Below are 27,293 nucleotides of genomic sequence, written 5' to 3'. Positions count from 1 at the left end.
ATTACCAAGAGATTAAATTTGTCAAATTGAACCGTTTATGATTACTTGAAACAAATTGGTTTCGTTTCAAAGCTCGATATATGGGTTTCACATGTTCTTAAACAGAGATGCTCTCTTTGGTAGAATTTTAAGGAAATTTTTTTTGGAGCTTTTACCAGACATTTTAAAAATTTATTCAAAAATGTACTGCCATCGAGTAAACAAACTGAGTAATATCATCAAACAGAAAAGGCTGCCAGAATTGATCCACAAAACAGGTGTAATGTTTTACCACGATAATGTCAAATTTCACACAAGTTTGGTAACTCATCAGAAACTGTTATAACATAGATGGGACATGCTATCACACCAACCATATTTGCCAGATCCAGCACACTCAGATTATTACTTGTTACAGTCAAAAAAATTTGTATAGACCAGAAGACATTTACTTGAAATGACAATGTCATAAATCACTTGGATCAGTTTTTGTAAGCAACGATCAAAACTTTTATGAATGTGAAATCATGCTACTACCAGAAATGATGACAACAGGTATTTGACCACAATGGTCAATATATAATTCAATAAAATATTTATTTATTATAAAAATATTGTTTTTTTTCACGAAAAAAACATGAAATTACTTTCTGAACAACCCAATGAATTATTTTTGAATATTTTTTGTTTCTTCTATGAATTTTTAAATGTTTCTTATTTTATTTTCTGTTAAAAATTAATGAGTTTTTATGTTTAATTGTGAAGTTTGAATGTTATTTAAATAGATAATGAAATAATAAAGTTGCTTTACATTTATTATATAAAAAGTAAAGCAATAATAAAAAAATCAATTTATTATAGATAATTTAACAAATATAAATTATTATTACAAAAATGAAAGTCACAAAAAAAATTATGAAATATTTGGTGGGCCACAAGTATAAAAAAGTTAAGAACCACAGCTATAAAGGGTGGCATCCTGAAGCTCAGGTGCTCGATTGGAAGTTGTACTTGAGATAGTGCACAATTTAGCCTCCACATCCTGATCACCAAGTAAACAGAGGATGAGGACTACGATACTTTCATAATCGTAAGAAATTGTCGCCAATAGCTCTCCATCAACACATAGAGGTAATTGTTAGCGGTCTGCGAACTCTCTCTCTGAACGGAAATAGGCATAGCTGTTATAGATTAGTCCTGTTGTAAATAATATATCTTGTAATCATAGTTTAACCGCATTTAGTCGCATCTAGCCCTCTATAACCTGACTGTATTTAGCCATAAACATTCTCATGTATCTTAGGGATAGAAATTCATTAAACTTTTATTTTGTTATCTGTTAAAACCCTGTTGCCTGTCTATTCAGGAACCTGAACACCTATCAACATACCAACACCCCACTCGAAATTTGTTTGCCCTCCTAAAAGCCATCCAGTGACAAAGTGAGTGAGTTTTACCAACTTGACATGTAAGTGGCAATTAGGAAACTGACCCTGGGCCCTCATAGTCTCACACTATCCTATAATTGATTTTGATGAATCTAATCATCCAAATTATAATAATGTTGATAAACTGATAGTGAATTCTATTAGCAATTAAGAAATACTCCAACTTGATTTTATTTCATTTTATTTGAGGAATAAAAGAAATTACGAATATGTATAGTGTTTCAAAACTATAAAAACTTTGAAATAACTTTTTGGTATCCTTTTGAAATTATTATGGTACAGTACACAAAATTACAAGAATGTCCACCTGGTCCATCAGGATATGAATCTAAATTAACAGATGACAGAAATTATAATATGCAGATCATATATTCTAAACAACACAGGCTGAGAAACACTGCATTACCCAATTATCTCAAATACCCAAGTATGAAAATTTCTTGACATAGATCTTACTGACATGATTGATATGAGTAACCCCTATTACAAAGTTTGCTCCTATCAACACAGTTCTATAGTTCATTGAAATTAATGAGCTCTCACTTTGACAAGGTGGTAGCTGGCAAGAAAGTTGTTATTAAAATATAGACCTTAAAATTTCATGAACTGAAAAATTTATAGACAAATAAATATTGTAATAGAAATAAATTACCTATTATTCAGAATGGCTATCCCAGCTGTACTTCGTTGAGTATTCATTGGGGCCACATAACTCCATTGATGTGACTGAGGGTCCCATCTTTCAACTGTGTTTAAATAACTCCATCCATCATGTCCACCAACAGCATACATAGGTCCTTCTAAGACACCAACACCTAAAAGAAAGACAACATTAATTAAAACTAGAACATCACGTGAATTTGTCATATTGCGATTGAATCAAGGTAGAGTAGGAAAGAAAAAAACAATCCCTGCATCTGCTAAGAATAGACAAGGCAGTCCTTGTATCCAGGGGACACAGACAGGTAACTTTGCACTTGTTACCACAAAAGAGGCTATCCTTGTAACTGCTGACCATGGAAGAGGCAATCCTTACACTTGCCAATGCAGAAAGGCAATCCAAGAACAAAGCAATTGTCATTAATTGCTTTTTCTTGTTTCTTGCACCTATTATCCATTAGGGCATGCAATACTGTTTTTATTTTTGACTCCTAAGAGCAGGAACATTGCCACTCTGTATATTGAAAACAAAGTCATAAACTCTTATTTTTTTTTACATTTAAATGGACCCACATTACATTTTTTGATTCTTCACTGCACTTAATGAAAAATGGCAAAGTTTTATCAAAATCAATCAAACAGATTTCGAGAACAAACACAATTCTGTAAGCCACATAGAAGAGGCTTTGTTAAACATTCCACCTCAATTAAAAATCAAAATCAACAGATATAAATAAATAATTGGTTACAAATTACATTTCATTGTCATTTGTAATAATTTTTTTTATGAAACTTGAATAATCACATCTAATAACATCTTTAAGAAAAGATTCACAACTGTGAGCATTATAAATTCTTGAAAGTTTACCAAGTAGAGTTACATATTTTTGCTAAACATCCTCATTACACTACAATAAAATTACAAACTTTTATAAAATAAACATATAAAACTTGTACAGTAGACCCCGTATAACGCGGGTTCCTATAACGTAGATTCCTATAATGCGGCTAAAAAACTGCGACAGTATTCATATAAAGATGCTAAAAGGGACGCGTAAAACGTCATCGCCAACTCGTCATTGCGGACGAGCAGCAGAACTACTTTCCGCCGTCCAGCACCACGCTACAGAGAGTTTAGGCGAGTAAGTTGAGTTTACTATCATCTGTACAGTATGTAAATTAGGTACTGTAAGTCTAATACAGCACTGTAATTTTATACATTTCTTGTGAAAGAAACATTTCTTATTCAACGGCCATAAAAATTATTTATATTAATGATGTCTCCAAGGTTCAACGAATTTTTCGCAGAAAAATAACTTATCAGAAAATGCGGCTGCTGTTTGGTGAGCTGCTCCACAACGAACACAAGCTTAAGCAATGGCGACGTCGAACGGTGCACACTCAGTAAGTAATCCTACAATATTTTGTTTATAGCATAGTTTATATGAATTATTCCCAAAAAATTATACGTATTTTGGAAATGTTAAGTCAAATTAGTCTAGAATCGATTAATTTTATGGAAGAAAACCTTTCAAACAGCCATAGTCCGTAAACTTCACGTGTCAGGCTGCGATTGGCTCATGTATTTAAGGATTCCTACAATGCAAAATTCGTATAACTAGGAACGTATCTATGTGTTATAGGGGAATCTACTGTAATTCTTTTTAAAAATATTTTTATAAGAAAAGTACAATTATTTACCTGATATTTCCAAAGTGTAAGAATACAATGCTACAAATGTCATAACATCCAATTAAGAAATATGGATATATCATCATAATTCTAAAAATGTTATAAATGTAAAATAACAATGAAATGTAAAACAACATGAAAATAATTATACAGTACAGTAGTGATGATGTGAAAAATTCACCCTAATGCTGCCAGAATAAGTAAATGCTCCTCTAAGACAGGAAGTGCCCCATGAGTGGACAAATCCCCCATTTTTGCATAAACCGGTCAGTTCTTGCCATTACTTAGTTGCAAGACTTTGCAGCCGCAACAACTCATCATCGTCCAGGTTTGCATTCTGGTTCAGTCGGCGATACGTTATTTTACGCGCACATTTTGTGGTAAATTAATTTTTATGAAAAATATTTAATTTTTTTGTAGAAATGGGCTGGCAGAATTACATTTTAATAAAATATAAAATATAATATTTGTTAGTAGAAATGGGCTGGCAGAATTACATTTTAATAAAATATAAAATATAATATTTGTTAGTAGAAATGGGCTGGCAGAATTACATTTTAATAAAATATAAAATTTAATATTTGTTAGTAGAAATGGGCTGGCAGAATTACATTTTAATAAAATATAAAATTCAATATAANAAATATTATATTTTTAATTGTGTTGGGATTGTCACCTGTGGACATTTTAAACTGTTTTACATATTCGTGCAGAGGCATAGCCTCTAAAGAAAGGTTGTCTCTGCAATAGAAATAGTTGTTCCTGGTGATTAGACATGGCAAGTAAACTTGGACTCGTATCCAGATGAATTTTATATTTTATTTAAAAAAATATTTAACTTATATTGTTGTTCTACATTTTCATGTATAATATTCTTAGAATTACGATGAGATATTCGTGTTTCCTAATTGAATGTTTTGACATTTGTAGAGTTGTATTCTTACACTTTGGAAATACAGTAATACCCTGACTTACACTACCCCAACTTACACAAACCCAGAGTTACGCAATTTTCAAATCTTGTCGATTTGTCTTTTGTTTGAGCGCCACACAATCCTTGATTACTCACTACCCCCACACTATTGTTCGGCTTACATGTTCGGATGTGTCTTGCGGAATCCACACATAGCTACAATTTATTTTGTGTTATTTATTTCTGTGTTTGTTATATCTACGGAGACTCGAGAGACTCTACTATGTCATCCAAACGAAGTAGAACTAATTGTTCTGCATCAAACAAGAAAAGAAAAACTTTATCTTTGGAATGTAAAGTTAACATTAGGTACATTCGTAAAGTTGAACGAGTTAAACGAGAATGACGTCATCGTTATTCCTATTTCATTAGACTTTTCAAACGATTCATTACTAACGTGTTTAACTCATTTGACTTTACGAACGTACCCATTATTAAAGACTTCGATACAAAAATGAACATTTGTGAATTGGCAAAGAAGTTTTATCTACCAGAATTGTTGGTCAGAGCAATTATAAAAGGCAAAGAAAAAATTCTCAAAGCTGTGAAAAATGCTCAATCTTTAAATTCAAGCATCATTCGTAAACATCACGGTATTATCACTGAGATGGAAACAGTGTTAAAATTATGGCATAATAATCAAGTAAATGTGAAAAATTGTAAAATAATATAGGCCTAATTTGTTATACATATGTATTATCTAAGATTTTATTAAACATTTTTTTCTAAATTATTTTCTTTAGTCTCTGGCCCCAATTAAAAATTATTTGTATGTATTTATATGTAAAATTATATCCCGACTTACGCAAATTCGACTTACGCGGTTACCACTTGGTCCCACCTATCGCGTAATTCAGGGTATTACTGTACAGTAATACCTCGACTTATGTGAACCCGGAGTTATGCGATTTTCAAATCTCATCGATTTGTCTTTTGTTTGAGTGCCACACAACTCTTAATTAGTCACTCCCCCCACACTATTGTTCAGCTTACATGTTCGGACGTGTCGTGCAGAATCGACATATAGCTACAATTTATTTTGTGTTATTTATTTCTGTGTTTGCTATATCTACGGAGACTCGAGAGACTCTATGTGGTGATTTCTTGCAACTGTGAATGAATCAAAAGATGAGATAAGATTAACAAGAACATTTATTAGCTTACATACATCCGACTTGGATTTTACACAAATTGCAGAATTATACCCCGACTTATGCAAATTCAACTTACGCAGTTATCGCTTGGTCCCACCTATCGCATAAGTTTGGGGTATTACTGTACTCATATCAGGTAAATAATTGTACCTTTCTTATAAAAATTTTTTTAAAAAGTATTACAAGTTTTATATGTTTATTTTATAAAAGTTTGTAATTTTATTGTAGTGTAATGAGGATGTTTAGCAAAAATATATAACTCTACTTGGTAAACTTTCAAAAATTTATAATGCTCACAGTTGTGAATCTTTTCTTAATGATGTTATTAGATGTTATTATTCAAGTTTCATAAAAGATTATTATTAGTGAGTTGCAATAATTTTACAAAGTGATTTATAGATATCTTTCAGAAGTTATATAATTACAAATTATAATAGACCACTGCTGAATGCTGGTTAATGTGTAAATACCTAACAACTCAATAACCTAAAACCAGCAAAATTGTCACTAGTAAAGCATATCTAGTTTTCATTCACTTTCACTGGACATTTTCAGGCTGCTAATCAAATTATAACTGTACAACTTTCAAACAATCAAAACTAATATGTTGTCAGCCACTGATTGGTGGAAATGTTTTGAATGATTCATTAGAAATATCTGCATGGCTGCTGATTGGTAGAGACATTTCTCATATGTACAGTACTTGTATAAATGTTTAAGGAGATGGAAAAACTTTTTTATAAACTTTTACAATTAGTGCTTCAAAAACACATCCAAAATGTAATAATAAATCTAGCAGTGGAGATAAATGTAGAAGTGTTGCTCTACTACTTTGGAAACTAAACTAGACATTACAAAACTAAGTGTGTTAGGTGAAAAAAAAACTGTGAAACACCTGCTACTAAGCAGTAGCAAGTAAAAAAGTGAACATAATGTATTTTATTAAGTATATTGAAGAATCAAACCACAAGCAATAAGTGGTAATTCTGTGTACAAATGTACTTTCTAGGACTTACAGAACCTAAATTGTTTATAATTAGGGGAGCACCTGCATGCCTAAGGAAAGCAATCTAAAGCTTCAGAACAATAATGTATGCTAAACTCACTAGACTTATAAACTTTGAGAATATCTTACATGAAGAGGATCCAACACTGCTATTTTCAGTGAACTCCACAGTCATTAAGTGTAAAAGAACAGGTGTCTTGAACTTTACATATGAAATATAAGAAAGGTATCCTTTACAACCAGAAAAGAAAACTCAAAAGGAAATTACATATTCTGTTAATCAGTTGCATAATATTCAACCACTGAAGTGCTTGTTACAAGCCTGCAAATATGGCCACATCTATGCATTAAAGCTCATGAATTTATAACCTGAGACTATTATTCCAAATATTGAAAAGTAATGCATTAATGTCCCAACTACTTAGATAACAACTTAAAAAAACCCATATAAAAAATTGTGTGGTGTTCTTTCAAGAAATTTGCATTTCCAATGCCTCAAATGACACTGAGGATAATTGCATGTGAAAAGATGCAAGCATCAAATCCAGTATTAATTCACAAGAAAGTGAAGAGGTTTCCAACTACAATACCAAGAAAATACAGCAGTATATAACTTGCTTTATTGTGCAATAAATACTAAATAAATTTACATCAACAGAACTGATTCTGTTGACAAATTTGTCTCAAGTTGTCTTTTTTTTTTTTTTTTTTTAAATTCAAGTGTAAGCACATTGAAATTAAGGTGCATCTTAGATTTGATGGTATCTTATATTCAAGTAAATACAGTGTATTATTTTACATAAGCATAAATCTCTCTTTTTGATATTCAATAAGCTCTGTATAGGGTATTCAATAACCATTATTTATTAAACTGTTATTATTTTAACTAAACAGTAAACAATTATACACTCACCGAGTCCATGTCTGTGTGTTGACATAGCAGGAACTCCAGACCAACTCTTAGTTTTTAAATCATAACATTCAACTGTATTTAATGTCTTTAATCCATCTCTACCACCTACAATATATAGTTTATTATCGAGCACAGCAGCACCAAATTGAAGTCTACGTCCATTCATGTTACTGAAATGTGACCAACTATTAGTTCGAAGATCGTATTTCTGTATACTTGTAGATCCTATTAAATTAAAATAAAATCTTATTTTAATGTAACAATTACAATATTTTACATATTATTCATTAAATAATCATCATTTAAAAATCCAGATAAATGTTAACTACACTGCTATTCATAAAAAATTACAACTCCAAGAAAGACAGTATGCTTCCTTCAAGAATAGATAAGCCTTCTTATATGGTAAAGAATGATAAATTGCAATGATCAGACCATTTAATAAAATTCTGAAATTCTATTTCATTCATTCAGTTACTCTTCAGAAAACATTATGGGAAGATTTATTCTCAAATTTGAAAGTTATTTAGTAATAATAGTGTGAGCAGATTATTATGACTTCACATAATTATAATAAGAACGTGGAGAGAACACCAAATAATCTAACTTTCACTCCAACGGTACCTTTAAGTATAACTACCAAAAATTCTGAAATAATTTTACAAGAAGTAAAACTAATACACTTGGAGTTGAGTAACATAAAAGAAACAAACATAGAAATCCAAAAATCGATAGAATTCTTAACAAATAAGTTTGACAAAATGGAAGAGAGAATTAATGTTTTAGAGAAAAACTATGTAACTGCTATCAAAACAATGACAGAACTAAAGGAAGAGAATAATAGTACGAAAACAGAATTAAATTCTTTAAAAGAAAAATTCTGCATGTTGGAGCAGGATCTAAACAACTCAAGCTTGGAGGTTGTTGGCGTGCCGACACTTCAGAATGAGAATTTAACAGAAATAGCATACAATAGACCCCCTATAATGCTTAGATACGTTCCACTTTATAAGAATTTTAAGTTGTAGGAATCCTTAAATACATGAGCCAATCACAGCCCAACACGTGTGAAGTTTACGGACTAAGGCTGTTTGAAAGGTTTTCTTCTATAAAATTAACTGATTCTAGACTAATTTGACTCAACATTTCCAAAATATGTATATTTTTTTTGGAAATAATCCGTATAAACTACGCTATAAACAAAAAATTGTAGGATTACTTACCGAGTGTGCACCATTCGACATCACCGTTGCTCAAGTTTGTTTTCATCGCGGAACAGCTCAGCAAACTGCGGCCGCGATTTCTGATGTTATTTTTCTGCGAAAACTTCACTGAGCTTTGGAGACATCATTAATATAAATAATTTTTATGGCCGTTGAATAAGAAATGTTTCTTTCACAAGAAATGTATAAAATTAGTGCTGTTTACACTTACAGTACCTAATTTACATACTGTACAGACGATAGTAAACTCAACTTACTCGCCTAAACTCTCTGTAGCATGGCGCTGGACAGCGGAAAATATATATATAATTATAATAAAGTTACAATAAATTAAGTTAATATATAANTGTTGCCAGGCGGCAGAAAGCATATATATAATTATAATAAAGTTACAATAAATTAAGTTAATATATAATTATATATACAGTACCTAATTTATATATAATTAATATATAATTATATGTACAGTACCTAATTTATATATAATTTATATATAATACTGTACAGACGATACCAAACTCAATTTACCCGCCTAAACTTTCCGTAGCATGGCGCTGGACGGCGAAAAGTAGTTCGGCTGCTCATCCACTATTGGTCCAGATTCAACCAATCTTGTTGCGACACAAGTCAGCAACAACGTTTTACGAGTCCCTTTATACGAATACTGCCGCAATTTTTTCACTATGTTATAGGAATTTCTGTTATAGGAACCCACATTATAGGGGGGTCGACTGTATAAAATTTTTTGTTTGTTGATGATAATTTTAATCAGTCAGGTCTATTGAATGCCTATAGAATTAAATCCATTAATAACGAAAGAAAAGAATTCAAAACTAGATCGCAACCAATTATAGTAAAATGTGCCAATTCAGTTGTTAAACAAAAAATTATAAATAATATTAAAAAGAAGAAGTTAAAAATAACTACAAATGCATGTCATATTATAAATGAAGAATATAGAATATATATAAATGAACATCTTACTCCATATTATAGAAATATTTTCTACAAAACAAGGAAAAATATTCAACACTTGGACAAATAACAGAAATATGTATTTAAAAAAGGATACTTCTTCTCCAACAATTCGGATAGCAACATTGGATAGTTTAGAGAAAATTTTTCAGAATGACTGAATTATTAACACACGCAAAGATAGACGGCTTCTCCAAAAAAAACATATTCGTTTTTTATTGCAATGTAAGAGGTTTAAATAATAAGTATTTGGAAATACTTAAAACAACCAAGGAATATTACTGCAACTTTGATGTATTAGCTTTTTGCGAGACTTGGACAAATGATGTAAATCCTCCACAATATATAAAAGACTATCAGCAAGAAAGAATAAAAAGAAAACCTAATCAGCATGGAGGTATAGTAATATATATACATAATGATAAGCATTATGAAGTTGTTTCAGATCTAACTTTTACAAGGAATTATATAGATGTAATTACGATAGTTGTAGGTAATTTGATACTGGTAATAGTCTATCATTCCCCACCTACAAACTATAGAATTTTCCTGGATGTTATAAATGAAATACTATTACACAAATCAACCAAATATGGAAAATATAAATTACAAATAATCAGATATTTTAACATCAATTTACTCAAAAATAACTCCTATGACACATCCGAACTGGTAAATCTTTGCTTTGCCGAAAATTTAACAATTCTGGCTGATTTGAATCAACCAACTAGATACGGAAAAAATACTCTCTTTGATAGACTTTGGTCTAACAAACGATAGTGTGTGTCAATTTTTAATACATCAAAATTTGATATCTGACCATCTACCTATCACCGTCTTTACCCCTGAAAAAGACCTTGATACGTGGATAAGTAACAAAGCATTCTACCATAAAATCAATAATTCCTCAATTTGCCGTTTACACCATGCTTTGTCGTCTTGTTTCTCCTGGAGTTATTACTATACTTCAAGTTTGACAACTTACCAATTAGCTGACTATTTATACACCATTTTACTTGTTTTTATTGATAAATATCTTCCGACTAAAGAATATGTGAAAAAAAATAAAACTAGCAGGAAAGAATTCTTAAAGAATTTTATATCTGGACACACACTCACATTAATTAACTCCCTTGCGACTTTCCAATTTTTGATATTAATGTAATTAAACATAAAAAATATTTAAAACTGAAAAAAAAAATGAAAGAAATGCGTTAATTTTGAAGAAAAAGCTTCAAACTTTATTTTCCATTGTCCCGCTTTTCTGTGAAATCTGACACTGATGAGTCATTGTGTTTACAGCTGGATGACCTCAAGAACAGCTGGTGTTGGATTTCCCAGGACATTCTCATAGAAGTCTCAGGAGGCGAAGGGTTTATAGTAGGGTAAATACTAGCTGGCCGTATATTTTTAAATATTATTAAAAAATTAAAATTTTTATTGCAATTTCCAACCCCTCCCGACTTAATTAAACTTACATATAATAAAATCTATTAATTAAAAAAATTAAAAAACTATTGGAGGTCGTTTTTGACATCAGAAAGTAGCTTTATATAACTTTACCAAAGTCAAATCTGTGCCAAGGATTTCTCCCACACCGGGTCATATAAAACAAATATGCTTACTTCTTAACCAATATCCGGCGTGATTCGTTGCGATATTCGTTAGCTATGCCAGCTAACGAATATCGCAAAGCAATTATCACTCTTACGAAAGCAAGAGCGAGACTGGATTTTTTGATTAATTGTAGAAACATTGGGGTATTCCCCATGACGATTTACTGGGTGCACCTACCCCCAGGTAATGAACCTTTAATTAATAAGGTAAGACGGATGTGCCTAACAAAAGCTATCAGAGATACTAGAAAAAAGGTATATTCGATAGCCAATCTTTGTTTGGAGTTTTCACGCCGGATATTGGTTAAGAAGTAAGCATATTTGTGTCAAATCTGTGCACTACAACATTAGAACGATGAATTAAATTTGATAAAAAATCACATTAAAAAACAATTAAGTGTTAATCATGCATCATTAAAGGTAAATTAAAATTGCGATAAAATTTTTTCGCGCGGGTAAAAATTTTTGAAAAAATTTGGACCTAAAAAACATCCAAAAATCCAAAAAAAAAATTTTTCAGAGGGTCCAAACACCCAAGTTTTATGTAACACTATGGAACTTGCCTGAGTTATCTCGAGATAAATCCAGAAGAAAACTTTACTTAAAACAGTCAAAAATAAAAATTGGACGATTTTCGAAGAACCAAACAAACATTTAGAGGATATAAATACCTTGAATAAACAAATCAGAAAAATTATCCGTAATGAAGAGAAAAACTATTATAGCCTTCTGTTTTCCAATGTTAAATCTCCTTCTGACTTCTGGAAAAGTATTAAGATGTTACCCTTCCGGGTAACCAGGACAAAGAATAAGGCTAAAATAGATCATTTGAATTACGAGGGGAAAATAATAAATGATGAGCGCACTTTTAGTGATATTTTTGCCAAGCACTACGGGTCCTCAAACGGCTTTGCTCCAGATGTCTTCGGCAATATCAATTCAGAACAACATATAACAAATGTTAGTATTTCTAATACTTTCTTTTTGGAAAACACAAAAGCCTTAGAAGTCTATAATACTATAAAAGGTTTGAAAAACAGCACTCAAGACATCAGTTTCTTAAATATTAAAATCTTAAAACACATATCTGATATCTTAGCTCAACCATTATCGTATCTGATAAATAAATCTTTTGAAAATGGTTACTTTCCAGAAAAACTAAATCAAAACTTAGTTTTGCCATTATATAAAAATAAAGGATCAAAAAGTAAAATTGAAAATTATCGCCCCATAATAATAGTGTCAGTGTTGGCTAAAATTTTCGAGAAGATTTTTACAAGAGATTTTCAACTTTTATATACAGATTCCAGGTTATTCACAGAAACCAATATGCTTATAAACGAGGATTTTCGACGGTAGATGCTTTGTTGCATTTGAAACAATCAATAACGTCACAACTCGACAAATCAAAAATAGCAATATCAGTTTTTGTGGACCTTTCAAAGGCATTTGATAGCTTAAATCATGAGCTTTTGTATCAAAAATTGCAAACTGGTGGTCTAAGAGGGACTCCTCTAAGCTGGTTAAAATCATACTTGTCAAACAGAATTTACTTTGTAAAAATTGGACAGATTATCTCTAGCTCTTTTAGGCCAAATAAGGGTGTTCCTTGAGGTTCAATCTCGGGTCTACTGCTTTTCAATATATATATATATATATATAAATGATTTGTTTAACTATATACTAAAAGAGAATATACTGATGTACACTGAGGATCTAGTGATAATATTCTCGTACGAACGTTATAATTCTTCAGGAAAATTTAAATCACATTTTAAAAATTTTAAATAGTTATATAGAAAACAATGAATTAGTAATTAACAAAAATAAAACTAAATTCCTCTGCTTTGCAAATAGGAATAAAATAATCAATCCGCATCACCTAAAAATTAAAATAACTGATTATAACATAGAAAAAGTAAATGCTATTAAGTTTTTGGGAGTAACTTTTAATGACAATCTGTGCTGGAATAAACATATAGATGATGTTGCACTTTCCCTGGCAAAGTATACTGGGATAAATAAGAAAATTCAAGCTTTTTTAAGTACATCACTCTCGAAATGGCTGTACCACACTCGCATTGAATCTAGAATAAGATATGGTATCAATGTATGGAGAACCGCATCTCTATACGCTGTTAATAAACTTCGGACGACACAAAATCGTTACACGCATTCAATTTATAATTTAAACTTTATGGAATCAGTATCCGAACACTAACGCACCGAAAATATTGACGAGATTAGTGAAATTTACAAGAAACAGATTCTATTGGAAGGCTTCAAATACAGTACAGCGTCGTTTATCCGAAAGCATTCCAGTCGGCAAATTTAAATTTTCGCAAATGCTGTGGCACTGCAATCTTTGGCTATATACTCCAATATTTTTTCATTGGTGCGTGTGTTTTAGCTGGCAGCACTGGCACTTTTGTCTGGTGTTTTTCTGAGGACTGTTTGTCTTGCTGAATCGAACGCTTTTGATACTAAATCAACTTCTAAAGTATTGTTATTTTGGTTTTTATATTTTTCAATATATTTATTTTGTTTGTACAAAATTAAAAAATAACTTTTAACAATACAATAGCCACAATTATTATTTTAGAAAGTTTTTGTTACGCTTAACATCGACAAAAATTCAACGTGAAGTGACACGCAACAGATAAAAATTTCAACATGGGATAGATTAATATATTTTTTAGTACATAATCGGTTATCCGAAAAATAAGTTATCCAAACAACCCCAGTCCCCAATTGATTCGGATAAACAACGCTCTACTGTTTATAAAGGGAAAAAAGAAAACAGCTTCCTCGGAATTGGTATAGGCGAATGTCGCGGATCAACACAAGATACTTGTATAATTCATGAATATAGTCTTCCAATTGTTAAACTAGAGGTGGGGAGATCTGCACCAATCTTTCAACTAATCTTCTATTAGAATAGTCTGTGCAACGATTTACGTAATGTATCAAGTTATGAAATCTTCAGAAAAAAATGGAAAAAATGGAAAAAAACTTAAGACGCGATGATATTTGTTCTTAATTACAGTGGTACCTCAGGTTACGAACGCCCCAGCATACGAAATTTTCAGGATATGACATGAAATTCAAACATATTTTTGCTCCACGATACGAACAAAAACTCACCATACGACGTTACATTAGTTCGCATTTTTCATTTGTTTTTCTTACTACAGTTATTTTTTTTAATGTATTACTTGGCTTTAATTTCAGTATGTTTTTCGCGTTGGAACGTATTATTTGGTTTTACATGTAATCGTATGGGAAAAGATGATCCACCTTACGACATTTTCATGATACGATCTCAGTTTCGGAACGGATTAATTTTGTATCCTGAGGTACCACTGTAATTTTCTTTCTCGGCTCGCATCCTGTTTTTGTTTTTTGTTTTTTTGTTGGTTTTGTTGATTTACTGTAAGATGCTTGTAAAAGGCCAACCTGGCTAGTGTCTTTTGAGAAATAAAATAAAATAAAATAAAATAAATATTTTAAAAGACATACAAACGATGATAGTACTACAATGACACAAAGTGGTTTGGCCAACTAGGACCCAGAGCCAACAGGAAAGCCACGATTTTGAGCAGAAAGCCTACCATCACCCAATCTATAATCAAAACAATTGTTTTGATCGTGTTGGATGATTCTTTTTTCTCAGTCAAGTGCTAAAGGTTTTTTGGGAAGATAAAATTCTGTCCTTTGTAGCAAGAGTGGGGTTGGAAAAGAGAACGACACACATTAGAATTTTGAACCATACCCAAAACAAAGTTTTTCTGCCTCTGCATACAAATGTTTGTTTAATTAATATAAAATGTATTTCTATATTGTATAGTTTAGAAAGTGAATCAAATACAGGTAACCCCGTATAAAACGGCACTTCTATAGCACGGATTCACTCTAACACAGTTCAAGAATTGGGAGCATCCCCCGTATAACATGGTGTTTTTATAGCACGGGTTCACTCTAACACAGTTCGGTAATTGGGTAAAACCCTCGTACAACATAAAATGTAATAAAGGGTGCGTTCTTTTATACCTCTGCGTGAGCATTCTAATTGTTTTCGTGGCTACTTTGAACGCTCTTTCAACAAATAATCCATTTAATGGTTAAGTTTTACAATTGGGACCCTTCTTTAGCCTCTAAAAGTTCATTTTAGAATTATAGATTCCTCCACACGATACTATCGATAGTGCAGGTGCCGCCATCTTTCTTTCACCGTCGTTCCTAAATGCCTACAAACAGCAGCACACTCCCGTTGCAGAGCAACCGCTATTAACGAATGCACCCACAAACTGTTACCAGTTGATGATGCTCATGCTGAGATCATCATATAAAATGAATAATCCTCTGGTAAAATATTTACTTAAATAATAAATAAGTATTTTACCTATGAATAAAATGAATAATAAATCCAATTTAAATAAGGATTTAACAACATGTTTTTTTTTTTATTTTTGGAACCTAACCCACCTTTTTGCACTAGTTCTTTGTTTCATATAACACAAATTCACATAACATGGCAATTTTCTGGACGTAACTCCATGTTATACAGGGGCTACCTGTACATCATTTTTAGTTACAATTTCATTATCAAAATGGTAAAAAATGTTATGCATTGAATATAATACAATTGTTAAAGCTGAACTAATCACTGCAGTTAATTTAATGCAGTGTTTTTCAACCTTCTTGAATATGCAACCCCTTTACAAGTTAAAAAATTCTGGCGACCCGCAGGGCCATATTAAAACTATGTCAGTGATTTTAAAAACTACGTATTTAAGTTTCTTTCTGTTGAGACCTAAATATCGATCAAAAAACTAATTGTACTGTAAAATAAACAGACACAGCCTTCTCACTGAAATTGTAGTTTTTTTATTGTAGTGTAGGACCTATAAACACTTGTCTTTTTCTTTTACCCGCGACCCCCATGTATGGCTTTGCGACCCACCTGGGGTCGCGACCCACAGGTTGAAAAACACTGATTTAATAAATTAAACAATGCATCTTTACAATAGATAAGATTGTAGAAATGCTAAAATTTTCATTCTGATTAATAGCCCATCTTCAGGTGTGAAGAGAGTTAAGAAAAAACATTAGTGGAAAGATGGGTGTTAAGAAAGACAAGATAAAATAAATAAGCAAGAAGTAGATAATGGTGTGTGGTGTAAAAGAGTAAAAAGAAATTGTCAGGCAGAGGAAGGGAGTCCTTGTCTTTGCCATTTAAACATGTCTTGTAACAGTTTTATTAAGGATTTCATAGTAAACAGCTTCTTGTCTGTATTACTAATTTTTTGAAAAAATAGTTAACTAGAACCAATGAATCATGCTATGATTATAATTAGCCTGATTCATTAATTCTAGTTAACTACTTTTAAAAAAATAATGGCTAGAATTACAGAAAGAGTTTCAAAGTCCGTTACATATTATTTAGTTGGCATCAGGAAACAGCATCAGGTTGAACATTGGTGCTGTCCTCTTTTGTAGTCCAAACAGTCTAGAATTGTCACCTAGAGACGAGTAAATCAATCAAAAAGTGGCAGAAAGTAATGATGACCAATTAAAATGCACGACTGGAGAGGGAACCTTTTAGAAACTTGTATCTCAAGAATACAAGGTTCTTTGGCAAGATTCCACACTTTTCATCAAAAATACATCCTTCTTTCACAAAGATCAGCTCTTTATAAAGACCTTTTTTCTCCAAAATCTTCAACAAGCTTTTCCTCAATTGTCAAGACATAAGTTCCTTCCTTTCTTTGTTTAATTTTCTTTATATATATTTCTTTATTATAATTTACATATAATTGAAACTATCAGTTGACAAAAGATTTCCACCTCCTGAATAACATAGTTTATCTCAAAATACAATCAAAAATAGCAAAAATAAAAAACTAAGTAAAATCTTTTTTAAATTTATTTTAAAACAAAATAAACAAATGATAAAAGGGAATAAAGATCATAAATTATGAAGAAAGCATTAACAAAGATGTTTACTGTATATTGTATAAAATCTTGATGAACATTATATGTTCGATGGGCAACATATAATCAATGGATCGATAAAAAAAGAATCTGTGACTTAATGCTAAATGATAAAAAGGTGTATGTATACAAGACTGTGATCTACTTATTCTGGAAGGAACTTTCAACATGAGCCAGTAATTGTTTATGATGTCATTAAAATATTTATAGGTTAAAATTCAGTCAAAATGATTCACTCTTCCTTTAGAACTATTAGTCTGACTCTTGCAACATTGGCATTGTTAGTGTACAGGAGATGGCAAAATTTGTTTATAAGGAAGTAAACTTTTTGTATTTCTTTAATAACTTTGTTTAATAAAGAAGGAACTGTCATTGCCCAGATTAGTAAGCAATAATCTATTAAAGACTGTAAGTTTGTAAAAAATATCATCCTTAGTACAGTTTTTGATGACATGGGTCTACAAAATCACCATAAAATTCCTCGGCAGATTGCAATAGATTTTGCAATTTTTTCTATATGACCTTTGAAGGTTAATTTATTGTCAAAGATTACAGCCAAGTCACTAAACAAAGTTACATAATTTAGAATATGATTATAAATGTAAAAATGAAGAAGTGGTGGACCTCTAATCAGAGAGAAACACATCACTACAGTTTTACGAATATTGATTCTTAAATTTACTTCACTAAAAGCCAAAGAAAGAATTTTAAGGTCATTTGTAGAACTTTAGAATCATCATTTAGGAGTTTTTCACATCAAGCGAGGAACAATGACTTTGACAAAATTCTTTTAATCTATTTCATCCTGTTTTATCAAAAATTTCTGCTTTATTGCTAAATTACTTTTGCATAATAATCTGAAATGGTATGACATGCACTCATTTCATGGCTTAAGTAAGCAACTCATAGTCAGATTCAGATATTGCTTTATCTGCTTTTCGGTTGCATTACTTATATGCTTATCATTTGGTAGATCTTATATGGTTGTATAAAATTTCTTCATATATTATTTTTTCTTTTTAAATAGTATAAAAATATCACACATATACAAAGAAAAAATTTCTTGCTTTTGTTTTTCTTTTCTGTCATTCACAGCAGTGACAGTCCAAAACAAGAATTCTCACACATGGACCACCTTTTCTTTCATGTTCAATTTGCATGTTTCAATTTGCATTCATGTTTCAATTGCTTTTCATGTTTCAATTTGCATTCTATTGTGGAGGCTCCACCTCCACAATAGAATGCAAATTGAAACAGCATCCTCTGGAAATTTTGCCAATATCACTGGTGTGAACGACAAGCAGGATAGAAAAGAAAAATGAAAGCAAGAAATTTTTTCTTTGTATATTTGCAATATTTTTATATTTTTTTAAAATTAAATACCATCGACCAAATTTTATATTTTTATAATTATCCATATTATTAATTACATATTTTAATCTTTTAACATAATTTATTTATTTTTCTCATTTATATATCTTCATTAATTTTCAATAAAAAACAGCTAAAACCTTAGTAAATCCTGTATAAAAATTTAATTTAATTTTAGAAATATTTTAACATTTTAGAACAATGCAGATCTTCCATCAGGTCATTTATGTTCTGTAAATGAAATACACTGAAGAATGCATTTTAAAATTTAAAACTATCGTATATTATTACATAATTGTTATTTTTCATTTTCCTGTTCGAAAAATAAAATCTATTTAAATGCTATCAGAAATTTTAAATCCGTGGATTATTTTTTAGAATGTACTAGTTTAGAATGTTTTTTATATGGAACATTCAATTTTTTCTTTTTAAAAACAAACGAAAGCCTATTAATAAGGCCAAAAACATTTTCTTCTCATTAAATACTGCTGGAAAGTGAAAACATTTTTTTGCTGATATATAATGTACATACTGGATAACTATAATATATATAAAATGCACCTTTAATAATCCAGTAAATAAATATTAGTATTAGAGATCTTTGAAACGCACAAGAGGACTGGTTGCATCAACCATAGGGATGCAAACACATTAGCTACTGCATGGCAGTCCTCTTACAAAAATTAATGTTATTAAGAGACATTTTTATTTTTTATTTTAGTTTTCTTTTATTACATAGCATTTTCAGCTTAATTTATATTATTGATTGCAACTACATTTTCCATTATTTATATTTTCATATTTATGTTCTATTTTGGTGTTCTATTTTTTATGTTAACTGAGTAAGATCATTAAAAAACAGTCGAAAATGTTTTAAAACTAATATTTATTTGCTGGATTATTAAAGGTGTGTTTTATTAACATATTTTTGCATAAATTTGTTACCATATTATTAGTTTTGTTCACAATTTATATAGCTTTTTAGCTTTTCTTAATAAATTTACCTTTATGTCCATCCATTCCACCAATAATATATAAACTACCAACGGTAGACTTTCTCGGTTTGGTACGTGGTGACTGTAACATAGATCGTCTTTCGGGAAGCAGATGATACTTAAGTGCTTCCATAATTAAATCTTGACACATACGATCCTCCCTAAATAAGGGATTGGCCTCAACATGGTCTGCAATAAACTAAAGAAATATAAATTAATGATTTATACATTAAAAAAAAATCTAAAGAAAATTACAACTATTATATAACAACTTTAAGAATAGTGATAATCCATTTTCAGTTTAAATTCATGTATAATGGATATCCAACAACTTGTTATATTGTACAAAAGAATTCATCCTACATTAATAGAACTTGTTAGTTGGCATAGTCATCTTCTATAAAATCATTGTGTACATTTATGCATTCACTCCATCTATGCTTCATGTGTGTTAAATTTCACAATACTAGATGTTATCGTAAAACTAATCTGGTTGCTCAAAAAGCCATTCTTTTACTAGAGAAATCACCTCCCTATCACTATTCAATTGCTGCACACAAATTGTTGCTGTTGAGAACATATCACATAGGAAACACTTTCAGAGGAAAAAGATTGTTTTATTAGTGTGAATGGATATGCATTTCGGGCTTAATGCCCCTCTTCAGTCCTATTATTACATATTTATCAGTATATTGATTACAGGTTTACAAATTTACATAATGCACTGAAAAAATTAGGAAACACGTACAATTGTTTATATAATAAAACTTAATTACCTGAGATAGTGAAAGTTAAACCAACATGACTCGTAAGAAGATATACACATAGTTGAAAAAGGAAAAAGGAGCTAAAAATTCTTTTGACTCCACACATATACACATTATGATAGTATAACATGTGTTAAAATAAAAAAGGGGTGAACTTAAATCTAAAATTAAATATATATTACGAGGTAGAATTTTAAAAATTATTAACGGAATACCCGTAAGGTGTGAAATAATTCTGATGAGATGTGCAGAGAACAGACAAGATATGAGAGGTTAAAAAGAAGTGAGTAAACCTTGTAACATACACTGAAAGTTTGGTTGATTTGCACAGTGGGGTATGATAGAGGGAGGGGGTAGAACATCTTAATGGGCTTTGCTACTTAAGAATGGCTGCCAGATGTCATTTATGACTGCACCTGTATTTAAGTTTATTCTGTGTGTTTCTTTAGTTATAATAATTTCAATGTGTTCATATAATTTTCTTTTAATATATTTTTTTCTCTTTTAAGTATTCTGATGCTGTCAAGTGAGATCTCGCAGCCAGTTTGGTTGCAACAATTGGCAACTGTAGAGTTGGTGTAATTATACTTCACGGCTCTTATATGTTCTATAATATGGGTTTTAAATGCTCTGCTGGTTTCACCTATGTAATAGTATTTAGGATGGCACATACAAGCAAAGCTGTAAAAAAGCTTATTATTTAATAAAACGTCTATGTTATTATTAGTTTGTTCTTTGGTTTTTAGAGAATTTTTGATTTTATTGTTTAGAGTGGATGCTAAAATGATATTATATGATGTTAATATCCTTTGGATGTTTTCAAAAATAGTAGGGATATATACATACTATTTTTATACTTAAAATTTATAATTCTTATTCTATTTTCATATTTTATTTCATTTCATTTTTGTTAGAATTTTAGATTTTAGAATTTTTGTTATTTTTACATATAATTTTATTTTTGTATTCTTTATATTAAAATGTTTAAAATTTTAATGTTATATTCTATTTAAATATTAACATTCTATATTTGATATATTCTATTTTGAAACAGTTTATATAACCTAAGTTCCAAAAATCAGTCACATGATGATGGCCTGTACATTAGGCTGAAAACATTTGTGTATAGCAAATAAACGCTTCTCAGTAGTCCAAGATGTTTATTGACGACTTATTCTTTCTGTTGAGTATTGGTTCAGTTGTTAATCCATATACTGTATTTCCCCTACTTGTTCATTTATTTGGTATCCAGATCTTAGTAATAGACCCAACATTCAACCATAGTTATCAAATGGCTGACAAATTATAATCATCTTTGTTGCATAACTGCAACATCTGAGCAGAAAATTGTTCTTGTTTTTGAACAGGTTTGAGAAATCAAAGAACTCATCTTGTAGAAACTTGTGAGATGTTAAATTGTCAGAGGTTAGTACTCATGGATCTATAACTAATATGAACTTCATTTGTGATAGCATAGATGGTAATGCTCCTGTCTGACAGAACCTGGGACTCAACTTTCTGCACAGTTTTCTCATTCACCAATGTTTATAACTTCCACTTCTGGATTCATCTTCCAGGCACGAATCACCAGTTTAAAACAGTTTTTCCTTTTGTCACCATATCATATGACAGGCACTCATTTCTATAGACTGCAGACATCTCAGCATAGATGGCAATGACAGTTTTCCTCCACAAATTCAGGGAATTGATGACAGATGTACTTCCAACTTATTGATCATGGCATTTTATTCACTTAAAGTCCCTCTGGCAGTCGTGACAGGAAGTCAAGTCACACAACCGACACGAGTCAAAAAGTCAGAAAATCTTCAGGCATAACCTGTTAGTAATAATTTTCTTTCTGTGCAACATGAAAAACTTTTTTATATCCTTTGTATCTTCAGATCACTGAACCTCTGCAGCTTACAGCAAAACATGTAAAATGTATGTTTCCAGTGATAGAGAAGCATGTTTTGTTATCCTTGATGTTCATTTTGGTGTTCTGGAAATGTCTGTTTTGGGATGACAGATTTAATAATAGGTTAGTGTATGTGGGATCAACCAAGCGCTCCCTTCGTAAACGTCTCCAGGAGCATAAATATGATATAAATAATAATAAGCACACCACCCTTTCAACCGTAGCCACAGAACCTGGAATAACTGTTGATCTACAGAATGCCCGTCTAATTAGGCTATCACATCGTGTAGACCAACTAAGGATTATGGAGACCTTAGAAATTTATAAAGTGGAATTAAACAACACATGTATTAACTCCAAAGACACAGTCAACATCTCTAGTGCATGGAAATTTTGCTATGAAGGAACAACCCATAATTGGATGTAATATGGTTTTATTACAAGCGCAAATTACGCAAGCTTTGATGTCATCGAAGCAAGAGCGTGGTGTTCTATATTTTTTATATTAATGTTGACGTTCTAGGATTTGAATCGCATTTATTCGGTTCCTGTTCGATTTCGTACTGTTTGAATTTATTATAACAGTGGCCTGAAGAAGACCCTGGTAGGGTTGAAAACGTTTGCCAAGAAGAATAACACTGGAGATTGAAAGGTTTTTATTCAGGTGAAGAGAGTTCTGGAAATAATTCACAATTTAAAAGCAATGTTAAATAATGCTAATAAATATTATTTTAAACATTTTAAATAAGCTAGTTTAATCAGAAAACACATTTTTAAAAATTGATAAAAAATATATTTAATAAGAATTTAATTGACCATTTTCAAAATAAATCAAATTTCTGACATTTCCAGCAAAGAAATATATGAACTTGACATCTTTATTGCTAATAGCTTTAACAATAACTTTTAAGTAAAAGTCAATGAAATTCTTTTCCATAAAGTCCATTAATATGACTGACACAGATTTTAGTCAAAAACAAATTTGAAGTAATGCAGAATGCAGAATTAGTACAAATTATTATTAAATTCACATTATACACATTAATACATTTCTTTCACTTAAATATACATTTTTATAAATACATAGTTAGATAAAGAATATTGTTAAAGACTAAATAATGAAAATTTAATGCTTAAGTTGGCATTTTAAAACTGTTTTAGTTTTTCAATCAAAATACCATTTAATCAGAAAAATTCCAATTACAGTTATCAGTTTTAGTTGAGATAAGATGTATGACTGATTAATTAATCGCTTTCCTGAAGTCTTTGTTTCTCTGAATTATGTAAAAACTTTTTCTCCTTAATTTTCATCAATATTCTGATTCACTGCAAACTGAAGACATCTAATTCAATAATATTTATGCTTTCTTAAATACAAGCAGTCCCTGAGTTGTGATTGAGTTACACTCTAGTTTCATCCATCATACGTTGAACATGAACTAAGTAATGAAAATATATCATTCTTAAGGCCACAAGAAGCTTATATATATATATACAGTAATGAAGATATAATTATAAGGCCCACAAAAACAACCTTTGATGTCTTTAGTTAACAAAAGAATACATCTCTCTCTGTCCTAGCATTAGTCCCGCTGTGGTGCAGGGTCCACTTTTTGGCATGCCAATCTCCACTTCTTTCGATCCAAGGTGTCCCCCAGGGTGACACCCACTAGCCACATATCATCCCTTATCCTGTCCATCCAGCATTTCCTGGATGGACAGGATAAGGTTATCCTGTCCATCCAGGAAAAATGGCCACCCATCTCAACCCAGCTGGACAGTGCCGCGAGGGCACTGTCCAGCTGGGTTGAGATGGGTGGCCATTTTTGCAACAGATTGTTCACTGCTTCTGACAACATGGCCATACCAGTGTAGGCGATTCTCACACATTTTCTCAATAATTGGCACCACTCCCATGATCTTGTGAACATCTCGCATTTGTCATCATCAAGTATTTGCAACATGGTCAAGTCTAGTGAGTCCTAATGACCAGCAAAGCATTTTCATCTCCATTCCATGAAGAGCTTGCTCATGCCTTGCAGTCACCACCCAGCCCTCTGTCCCATACAATGCCACCGGTCAGACGACAGTCTTATAGATCTTTGATTTGAATCAAATGGGCATTTTCCTGTCACAGAGGGTGTCTCCATCAGACGTAAGCAAGGAGCCCAGGTATTTAAACTAGATGGTTTTTGTGAGTTCTTTGCCACTGACATTGATAGTGCCAGAATTTTGCTGCCCACACTCAAGGTATTTAGTTTTCCCAAGATTCAGTCACAGGTCATTTGCCTCTAGGTGTTCATTCCATTTCTGTGTTTGGTGTTGCAAGTTGTCCTGAGTCTCACTGGTAAAGGCCACATCATCTGCATACAGGAGGGACCATGGGTGGGGCACTTGTATATCAGCAGTTGCTGTGTCCATACATAAAATAAAGAGCAGCGGTGACAGTGCAGATCCCCTGGTGAACTCCAACATTAATTGTAAATGATGGTGAAATTCCTGCAGCACATCTAACAGAACTTGAGACATTGTAATAAAGCATTTGGGTCCACTTCACATAGACTTTCAGGAACTTCATGGTTTCACATTGTAAGCCAAATAAGGTCATGTGGAACCCTATCAAAAGCCTTCTTGAGGTCCAGGAATGCCATATGTATGGTGCGGTTCTTTTCCTGATGCTTTTCAACAAGCATTTGTGTCGCATAGATTGCATCTGTAGTCCCACAGCCCCTGACAAAGCCACACTGGTTTGGAGTAATGGACACAATATTGTGGAGGTGATTATCTATGATGTATTTGATGATTTTTATTGTGTGACAGAGTAGGTGGATGGCTCGATAATTTGCACATTCACTGACATCACCTTTGGCTTTCCAGATTGGCACTGTGATGCTTGTCATCCAGGCACTGGGGGCTTTATTTCAGTTGTAATATGATTAAATAGTTCAGTAAAGGTTTCAGTTCCCTTGACACCAGTAACTTCCAGGCTTCAGCTGGGATGTCATCTGGATCTGTTGCTCTTCCGTTCTTCATCCTTTGTATGGCTGCTTTGACTTCTTCTTGTGCTATGGGCAGTGTAGGTCCATGAATAGGCTGAGACTCTGGGATAGGTGAATGGGAGGAACTTCTCATTGCATATGCCTGCAAAATACTCAGACCATTGATTTAGAATATCTTGCAGGTTTCGCAGGATTTAAACAAAAGAACACATCCTACATATAATTTTGAGAAAGCCTTCTCCAAAGTTTCTTTGAATTATCTCAGATAAATATCCTTTTGCATGCACATCATCTATGGATGCAAAATACAAGATTTTTAGCTATTTTAACAGATCACTTATCTGTTTCAATCTATTTGACTCATGGACAGATATTCATTGCATAATGTCTGACAAGGAAACCCTACGGCTTTGGGGAAATGGATTTTGATGATCATTGATGTAGAGGTAGTACACTCACATGGTGTACTACCTCTGTAAAATACTAAAGTGCAATACTTAAATATAATTGAGAAAAACGAACTTAATTAATTAATTAAGCGCTAAAGAAAACTTTAATTAATTAATTAATTAATTAATTAAAGTTTTCTTTAGCGCTTTATTTATAAGTTATGTGTACTTCCACTTGAGCATGTTGTGGCGTGAGTGGTAATGCTCCTGACTCATATGCTTCTGTGCTCGGGTTTGATTTTCTTGTTGTCTAATTTCCCCCCTTTTTTTATTCATAAATACTTATAATATATTTATTTACTCATTCATTTATTTCTTATTATTTATTAAATTTTGGTTTTTCTTTCTCGTTTTGACAAAGCAGTCATACGTCCAAGAATCAATCAAATGAAATTTATCAAAAATAGTTCCACCACGTTCAACATCTTTTTCCCATAATTTTAAATGATCCATTCTTTTCAAATGACTACATCCATTTTTTTTGTAATGTTTTTAGTTTCCACGTAGGGTGGGCTTTTGCTACTTTTAAAACTTTGATTTTATATTCCAGTGAAATATATTCCTCCATTCTATATATTTTTTTTTCATTAGGTACATAGTCATCAGATGAGTCATCTTTTACTACTTCGAAATTTCCTTCTGTACACTCTTCTTGGGCATAAATCAATTCGTCATCAATTATAAAGTTTTTTATCATTCAACACATCCAATGTATTATTGTATAATTCTGTGCCTATCAGCATATCATCTTCAGATAGTGTATCTGAAGATGTTGCAATTAAATTATTTTCAGAAAGTAAACTCTCATAATACACTACTCAATCTTTTAGCTGCTGCTTCAATACATCACTGTATAAAGAGTTATCATCAACAGTTTTTTCATCACAACGTGAAAAACTTGCTTCTCTTAATGACATTTTTTTAATTATAAAATAATTTTTAAAAATAAATTTCACTACACAAATATGTTTATTCGTGTCAAAATTCAGAAACAAACAGTTAAAGAGTGAGTGAAAAAACTATAGACCCATGTTCAAACCCGGTATAAGTAGCTCCCTCTCAACTTGACAATGGCAAATTTTCAAAGTAAAAAGATTAGACTTGGAATAGTAGAAATTAAAATAAATAAATTAATTACAAAATACCTGTACAGGTATCAAATAT

General features: G+C 31.4%; 1 protein-coding gene across 1 annotated transcript in view; it reads right to left on the bottom strand.

Moving 5' to 3' along the window:
- The window catches only part of LOC111619488 (kelch-like protein 5), a 165,653-nt gene that overhangs the window by 76,755 nt on the left and 61,605 nt on the right, over positions 1-27,293 (bottom strand). Inside the window, exons 6-8 of the mRNA XM_023361217.1 lie at positions 20,009-20,198; positions 7,826-8,050; positions 2,080-2,242 (exon numbers count right to left, since the gene is read on the bottom strand). Of these exons, the coding sequence (XP_023216985.1) occupies positions 2,080-2,242; positions 7,826-8,050; positions 20,009-20,198 (578 nt within the window). The remainder of the gene's footprint in view (positions 1-2,079; positions 2,243-7,825; positions 8,051-20,008; positions 20,199-27,293) is intronic.

This window comes from Centruroides sculpturatus, unplaced genomic scaffold (genome assembly GCF_000671375.1).
Source record: "Centruroides sculpturatus isolate CEXI.00-Female unplaced genomic scaffold, Cexi_2.0 scaffold185, whole genome shotgun sequence".
NCBI lineage: Eukaryota > Metazoa > Arthropoda > Arachnida > Scorpiones > Buthidae > Centruroides > Centruroides sculpturatus.
This window is presented reverse-complemented; position numbering and strand designations above follow the sequence as displayed.